The 7,709-nt window shown below is 49.0% G+C and overlaps 2 protein-coding genes across 2 annotated transcripts; one reads left to right on the top strand and one right to left on the bottom strand.

Moving 5' to 3' along the window:
- The first annotated feature begins 3,324 nt into the window (after positions 1-3,324).
- On the top strand, positions 3,325-4,805 carry LOC100845758 (stress enhanced protein 2, chloroplastic). Its single transcript, XM_003580600.4, has 2 exons — positions 3,325-3,904; positions 4,027-4,805. The coding sequence occupies exons 1-2, from the start codon at positions 3,593-3,595 to the stop codon at positions 4,294-4,296; spliced, it is 582 nt and encodes a 193-aa protein (XP_003580648.1). The 5' UTR covers positions 3,325-3,592; the 3' UTR covers positions 4,297-4,805.
- A 131-nt stretch (positions 4,806-4,936) lies between these two features.
- On the bottom strand, positions 4,937-7,507 carry LOC100846062. The gene is made up of 10 exons (XM_003580601.4): positions 7,230-7,507; positions 7,052-7,147; positions 6,805-6,879; positions 6,597-6,665; positions 6,357-6,433; positions 6,183-6,271; positions 5,969-6,098; positions 5,572-5,662; positions 5,423-5,488; positions 4,937-5,317 (listed from the first exon to the last, which is right to left on the bottom strand). Exons 1-10 carry the CDS (start codon positions 7,401-7,403, stop codon positions 5,198-5,200), a joined length of 987 nt encoding a protein of 328 aa, XP_003580649.1. The 5' UTR covers positions 7,404-7,507; the 3' UTR covers positions 4,937-5,197.
- Positions 7,508-7,709: the final 202 nt, after the last annotated feature.

Raw genomic sequence — 7,709 nt, forward strand, 5'->3', positions numbered from 1 at the left:
CTTCGACTCATCGCAGTTTGATTTTAGTCCCTTTTTCAGAAAATTCCAATATAATATATTTTTGAAGGCGTGACAAGTTGTGAGAAAAAAGCATTTTTCTCATAAATTTAATTAATACCATACAATTGGGATACTTCAAGCTTAATCGAGTTAAAATGTCTTTGCGTCCAAGGGGACAACAAGCGACTAAGAAGATATGAATGTGCATCGGGTTACGTGTCATTAGCATTTTTAGTACTCTACTGTGAACCACGCATATTTGTGGTGTGGCGGTGGTTTAAACTTTAAACCAAATTTAGTCACCAAGATTCCAGTTTGGACAACTTTTTTAATGTTTCGTTGCCTGTCATGTTTACTAGCCTATGAGATGCAAATGTTACCTATGGATTATTTTCTACAGAACATTTCTAGTGAGGGTTTATTTACAACTATCCTATTTTTCCTTTTTTTACACGGGCACCTCTTCGCTAAAAATAATAATTCAAACACCAGGTCGACATCATAGCGATGCTTCTATTGAATCGTTTGGCGGCAACATTGTCCCGCCTTCTCATCTGGCAAGATGATCCACGTGGTACCACATGGGCTTTCTGTCGGGTCATTTTTGTCGATTCGTTTTGGAAAATGGCTATTTTGTCAATTCATTTCCACAAGGGCTCTGTTCAGCAAAAAAAAGTCACGATATCTACCCTTGCATTTTTTTTTGCCTCCTTTCTCCCTCCTTTTTTAAACGAGATTTGCATGACTATTTCAATCAGAGATCATCTTCTTAGACAATTATTCAGTAACTAGATAGAGAGAGTCTGGAAATGTAATGCACTAGCTAGCAAAGTTTGATATATAATTGAGCATGGCATGGTACGTTGCACCAAACATACAAGCTAGGTGGCTAGGCTGAACACTTCAAACTCTAATGAATGATTTTCTCCCATTCAAATCATTGTGTTTTATAGGACCGAAAACACGCACTCCAGTCGGTCGACTGACTTTGAGCCCCCAAGGACCAAAATAAAGTTAGGAGAAGGATGGCATGGCATGATTAACGGTGCGCTGGATCATGTTTTGATTGTCGGTGGGCTCATCATCCTCGAAAGATAAGAGATGAACGCGAATTCGAAAACAGAAATGTGCTGGAGATAGTACTAAACCTACCAGGAGCCGGCCCAACCCAACCACTCTGGCCTTTGGGCCACCCTGGCTTCCCCCTCCCTCTACTAGTAGTCCCTTGAGACGTGCTCTCTCAAAAAAAAAAGTAGTCCCTTGAGAGTTGAGACTTGAGTACGCAGTCCATGGTTCGGACAATTCAAGCGTGCCGGAAACGCCATGCTAGCGCGTCTGTACGGCTGTACCCGTGCATCGGCACATGTGAGTCCTTGATGCATGCGTTACGTACGCCGGCCCCGTGTGACCGTGTCCGTGTCACGCATGTGGAATAGCGAAGATTCCTTGCTGTTCCGAGGCCATCCTTCGATCGATGACCGCCGCATCTGCATGGCCCCGTACGTAAACAGCGTTAAAGAGCGTTCGAGTAGACCACCGTAGTCCGTAGGTAGCTGCACTAGCTTGATCCGATGGCCAGCCTCGCCGCCCAGCTCATGGACGTGTTCTACGGCATCGTCACCGGCTACGGCGCCCACGGCGAGGACGGCAACAAGGCTAGGTGCCGTCGCAGGTAAACACACGCACCCTTGCCACTCTAACAGTACTGCATTACTGAATTAATGCTGATGTGTGTTTTCCAGAAGAAAGAAGAGCGCGAATGTTAATGTTTTGGTACTACATTATATTGGGTTTCTTTGTGTCTCTCTGCAGGTGCGCACGAACCTTCCGGATCGAAGAAGTTATCGAGGTCAGGTCTCCAGAAATCTCGACGTGTCAGGAGGCTCTGGCGCCCAGGTCAACCTGAACGGTTCCTAGAGAGAGGAAGAGAATTAACGGCCGTGTGTTCTTCCCTGTAGCCTTAGGCTTAAGATGAACAATAAGCAGGAGTGCATGTGTCCTCCCAGCAGTAATCTTTCAGTTTCGTGCGTGCATAGCGTACTAGTACTGTCTTGTTATTTTGACATCCTAAACGATCGAGTTTGTGCGTGTGCTGTTCAGTCGTACGTGCAGCTGTAAGAAGCCAGGGCCAGGCTAATAAAAGCAGTAATTTGATGAAAACCTTCTTGATTTCTCTTTTCAATTCTCTGTTTTTTCTTCTTTCCAAAGTTCACGTGCTCAGGAAAATGTTATCTGTACATCTACGCCGGTGAGGCGATACGAAAAGGTGGTTAATTGGATTGAATGAGCATGTGACGAGGCCATCGTACGTGCGGTAGCGACGGCCTTATGGGCTTGTACCGTACTGCCTCCCCTTTTGTTTTTTCCGAGATAGGGATAGGGTCGTCCTGTATTCGATCTCCTTCGTAGCCAGATGTTGTAGATTACCCGAATGGGGCTACCAGGAGCCGTGTTTCCTATACGTACACACGTCTCGCCCTGGAGCTCGTACGTCCTGGGTACTGTTATCTCGCATCGCAAAACATCGCAACTCTGTGTGCAACGTGTGCTGCAACTTTTGCGGATTGCTGAAGAAACTCGTAATCGTATCGTTTCGTCTGTGAAACGCAGTACTGTACTGCATGCAACTTGGACATGGTGAGTGGTGACAAGCAGTAAACCAGTACTGCATGCAACTTGGACATGGCGACTGGTGAGCGGTGACAAGGAAGTAAACCATTCCTGACAAGAACCGGGACCCTATCCATCGCCAAGCAACAGGTGTAGCTCCTGTGCCCTCAGATTTATTTTTTTACTGATAAGCACACGAACCTTACATGCATGCATAACAACACTACCAAACGATGGTACAGTGAGGAAATTTCCTACAGTGAGCCAGTGATGAAGCGACGAAATAATCCAAAACTTACATAAGCACAACTCAGTGACTGCTCGAATACATACGTGGTAATTCCAGTAACACAGATGAGACACAGAAAAAGATGGAACGAGAAAGATCAATCTTGTAGACCTACCGTAGGATGGGGATCGGAGGGCAGAGAAGGCGTCCATGATCCAATCGCACGAGAAGGACGCCTGCGTCCGAGAACCCCGCCACGTCCGCGTGGCCCACGGGGGCCACATCCTCCAATGCCCGCGTGTCGGCAAAGCAAGCGGTTACGTGGATTCCTGGAACACGCAGGAACGCGACGGATCACGGCCGCCAGCCCAGCCCGTGCCCCGTGAAGTCGACGGGAGACGAAGAAGATTCCGGGATCCATTCACCGGCCGACGAACTCAACTCACCCCGCGATAAGCTGGTATAACTAGCCTTTAAACGAGCGTTTCGCCCGTGAATCCTTTAGACCTTTGGCCGGTACCGTTGACAGATTCACCGGGGCGGTGAGCGGCCACGTACGAGCGTGGCCCCGCCGCTCGCTGTCGCATCCCGTCCTTTCTAAAAAGCGACGACGAGAGACGAGGAGAAAAGAAGCGCTCGGCATTTGCTTGCTCCTGGCTGCTCACAGTTTACTCTCCACGAAGCCAGCAGCTAGTCAATCAAAGTCTCCGGTGGCATCCAATCCAGATCCAGTCCACGCACGCAGAACGACTCATGGCGGCGGCGGCGGCGGCGGTGCGAACGATCGTGTGCGAGGCGGCGCCGCTGCAGAGGCCGCAGCAGCAGCCGAGGCGGGAGCGGGACGGCGGCGCGGGGAAGATCGTGCTGCAGCCCCGCCTCTGCACGCTCCGGTCGTACGGCGCCCCGGGAAGCGGCGCCGCCGTGACGCGGAGGCGGCTGCCGGGGGAAGGGGATGACATGGAGGTCGCGTCCGGCGGCGCGCCGTTCTTCGCGTCCCTGGCCGACTACATCGACAGCTCCCGCAAGAGCCAGGACTTCGAGACCATCTCCGGCCGCCTCGCCATGGTCCGCCACTCCGCCTTCATTTCGAATTTCTCCCCGTTCCCGCTTTCGTTTTTTATCCGCCGTCCGTTTGGATCGAGATCAACGGTGGATGATTCGTTTCGTTTTGTCTTCTTCCTATGCAGGTCGCGTTTGCGGCGGCGGTGGCGGTGGAGGCGACGACGGGGGACTCGCTGTTCAGGAAGCTGGACGCGGTGGAGATCGAGGAGGCGGCGGGGGTGTGCCTGGCCGTGGTGGCCTCCGCCGCCACGTTCGCGTGGGTCTCCAGCGCGCGGGGCCGGATCGGGCGGATGCTCACCCTGGGATGCAACTCCTTCGTCGACGCGCTCATCGACAACGTCGTCGACGCCCTCTTCTCCGACGGCCAGCTCCAGGACTGGTCCGACGACGTCTGACCGCTGCACACATGTACTCCATGGATGATACCATGATACTGATACTAGTACTAGACGACGATGTATAGAAGAAGTAGATCGATAGCGTTAAGTTGTTGTTAAGAGAGAGCTTTGCGTTTCACAAGTTTGATTCATCGCTGCTGCGCAGAAGCAGGGGATGTGGCTCTGTATTTCTTCAGAAATGGATGCCATGCATGGGCAGCATGGCTATGCTGCAGAGCTCCAGTCATCTGAGATTGTAGCTTTGCAATCTGCATGGGAATTAGTTTGGCTTCTGAATGGACATGGAGAACTATTGTTCTCGTGTAACCAAGGGCGTCCTGCAAGGCTGTGAAATGTATAGATCTCTGCAACGATAAATAACAGTAGTATACTGGCCAGTAGTCCCTTAAATTATTAACTGTGTGAGCTACTGAGATTGTAAACTAGAGACAAGCATGTAAGGGTAACTAGTAGGATCATGTATTTTCTCATGAATGAAATCTGGAGTCTTCAGAGTACGGTAAATACATGAAAATGGGAGTATTATGTTTCATCATTGTCATTTTATTGGGCAGATGGCAGCATCTGTACCTAGTACTGAATTGCAGCATCTGTGAGATGCATACAAAATTGCGATCAATAAGTTTGAACGACAGAATTGCGGCCTTGACTTCCATTGCATTTAGCTGGAGTCTTTTGCTTACACTTTCTATATCTGTACTACTGCTTAAATCAGCAGTCAACAGTCAACATGTTCAGGGACGCCTCAGTAAACTACTGCCAAAGAGTGAGGGACTGAAGGTTGTATTTCAGCCTGACATTCAGGGAAAAAAAGATTGTGCTTCATTTTACATCATTTCCCTTCTTTTCTCTAAAATAACTGCTTCAATCAGGTTAGGACAATCGGGTCACACTGTAATCAAGAGGCATTCTCTATCGCTTCGATGCACCCGAGCACGCTGGCCTTCTCCGACATAGCAGAAACGAGGGCATCATGGGCCGCTTTGTTGTTCTTCAGAAGTGACGCAGCAATCAGGACCTACAAAGCCAAAACAATTTTGTTTTAAATACACTACATCATTCCAACGAGCATGTAACCAATTTTCGCTTCAGCTACTTCAGAATGAGATGGTGGATAACTCACAGCCCATCTTGTAAGGTTTTGCTGCTGATCTTTGCTTAGCGGTGGTTTAGTCCTGTTCAGAAATCTCTGCAAACAAACAGACTGGAGTTCTTCAGGTGACTTCTTCAGAACTGGAACCTAAAAGGAGCTGCGATGAATTAACACATCACCTGAAGGGTGAAAAGATCTGCTGACTGGCCAACAACTTTGTCGTACTCTAGACCTTCAGCAGCCAGTCCGGCCATTGACACTACAGCTAACCTGGTGACATCTTGTACATGTCAGTTGTTTGCCATGATTTTTTAGGTGAAGACAGTGTAGTAATGAAGTTAGGATTGTCAAGTACTCCCTCCGATCCTAAATTGTTGTCGAAATATTACATGTATCTAGACGCTTTTTAAGAATAGATACATCCATATTTGAGCAAATTTGAGTTAAGAATTTAGGATCAGAGGGAGTAGTTGAAGTCTATTCTTGAATGCAGTAACTGAAGCCGAATGCAAAATAAACATGAGTACACCGGAATTGGACATATGTACTATATACAGGTTTAACAAGAGTTTTTACCTGTCCAATTCCTTTTGATCAAGCTGGCCACTGTATATTAGCTTTTGTAACTGCTCATCGACCAAATTAACATGCTCCTTTCCAATGTCCAAAGAATATCCCAGAATAGGTAGGCCAGTCAAGTATGCAACTAAGTTTTAAGGAGGGCTTTACAGTCAGTAAGTTCATATAGGTGCACATATACTATTGTTGCAGGAAAAGAAAACGCGCATACCCAAAAAATGAGCTGCTTCATGCCTAGCAATTCTCTCTTGATAGTCAGGAAAGACAGCAGAAAAAGATCCAATGGCGACCTGCAGAAGACTGTGTGATGATGGATGCGACATCAGCACTGGCTCTGTGTGGATATGCAACAGCAAAACGTTTCATTATGTCGGAAGCAACATACCCTGGGGAAACACTTCCGACAGCCAATACTATCAATGAAATGCTTCCAGTCAAGTAGGGAACAAAGAAGCCCCAATCCTGACACACACAATTTTTTGAAGTTAAAACGAGGTATCCACTGTTTATCTCAAACATGGTCAATTTTTGCAAAGCAATATATGATTCAGTTCAGATGTGACCATTATGGTATCTGGAACAGCATGGATTATTTCAGCACTAGGGAGAGGCAGGAAGGAAATACCCCAGGGAGCTGGCCTGCAAGGACGGCCAAGAATCCGGTGGTACCGACAACTGTGAACAAAAACGCTGCCTGCATGATCAGACCAGATCAAATGCCGAATAATGATACTATCTGCATCTGAAGTACAAATTTCACAAATTTCCACCAGTAAACCATCAGGTTCTAGCAAACCAGAGAGTAGTTTTTTCAGTCGTAGAGCAGGGCTTACATCGTTCCTAACACTTGGGATGGCGAGGTTCTCGGCGTTCTTGATCCCAAGGGTAGTGAGCTCCCTCAGAGATGTCTGCTCACAGTTCAAAGAAAAACGGCTTGATAAATTCATCAGTCTAACTGTCAAGCACACCCATGCACGAACTGCAACCACATTGATCGATCAAACACGAAACAGAACGCGCTACACTATCCAGATTTGAGGTGATTGATGCTGATGCTGAGAAGGCGGAACAGTCACTGACCGTGCGGCGCGACATGTACGGCTGCGAGCTCCACCGCTTGGCCCACCCGAGCTCCTTCAGCTCGTCCAGCGTCCGCTTGGCCTCGTTGCTGTCCTTCTGCAACTCAAACTCGTCGTCATCAGCTAGCTCTGCCCCGTTAACCTCAACATCTCCCTCGTTGCGTTTCAGTTTTTCACACCTTATCGATGGCGGACCGCAGCGCCTGGAGGTCCACCCCGGACGCCGCCGCCGCCGGGGAAGACGAAGACGAGGCCGCGGCGACGCGCCAGTGGCGATGCTGAGGGCCGGCGGCGAGCTTGAGTGGATTCCGGGGGTCCGCGGTGGGCGCGACGAGGGCGGCCACGATCGCCATGGCGCTCTCCGAGACTCCGAGTGAAGAAGGGAAGGAAGGGGATAACACAACACAGGTCAGAATTCAGAGCCAGGCACGCGACACGTTTCAGAATTCAGAATTTCACAGTTTGATTTCCCGATCGATCTTATGAGGTGTGCAATTTTGCGCGCTGCTGTTCGAGTCGGCGTGTCTCTCTCTGCGCCGCCCGATGTTGGCCGACCTGCGGCCTCCGGAAGATCTGAGCCGCACGTTTGAAAATGCCTGTTCTGTGCAAGGATTATCCTGCGCCGCAATAAATCACGCCGTTAGAAACCACTCTCCCTT

Source organism: Brachypodium distachyon, chromosome 5, assembly GCF_000005505.3.
Source record: "Brachypodium distachyon strain Bd21 chromosome 5, Brachypodium_distachyon_v3.0, whole genome shotgun sequence".
NCBI lineage: Eukaryota > Viridiplantae > Streptophyta > Magnoliopsida > Poales > Poaceae > Brachypodium > Brachypodium distachyon.

Coding starts and splice junctions, on each gene's coding strand:
- LOC100845758 (XM_003580600.4), top strand. CDS start 3,593: ATGGCGGCGGCGGCGGCGGCGGTGCGAACGATCGTGTGCGAGGCGGCG. Junction 3,905..4,026: donor TCTCCGGCCGCCTCGCCATG/GTCCGCCACTCC, acceptor CTTCCTATGCAG/GTCGCGTTTGCGGCGGCGGT.
- LOC100846062 (XM_003580601.4), bottom strand. CDS start 7,403: ATGGCGATCGTGGCCGCCCTCGTCGCGCCCACCGCGGACCCCCGGAAT. Junction 6,880..7,051: donor CGTACATGTCGCGCCGCACG/GTCAGTGACTGT, acceptor AACTGTGAGCAG/ACATCTCTGAGGGAGCTCAC. Junction 5,318..5,422: donor AAAACCTTACAAGATGGGCT/GTGAGTTATCCA, acceptor TTGGCTTTGTAG/GTCCTGATTGCTGCGTCACT.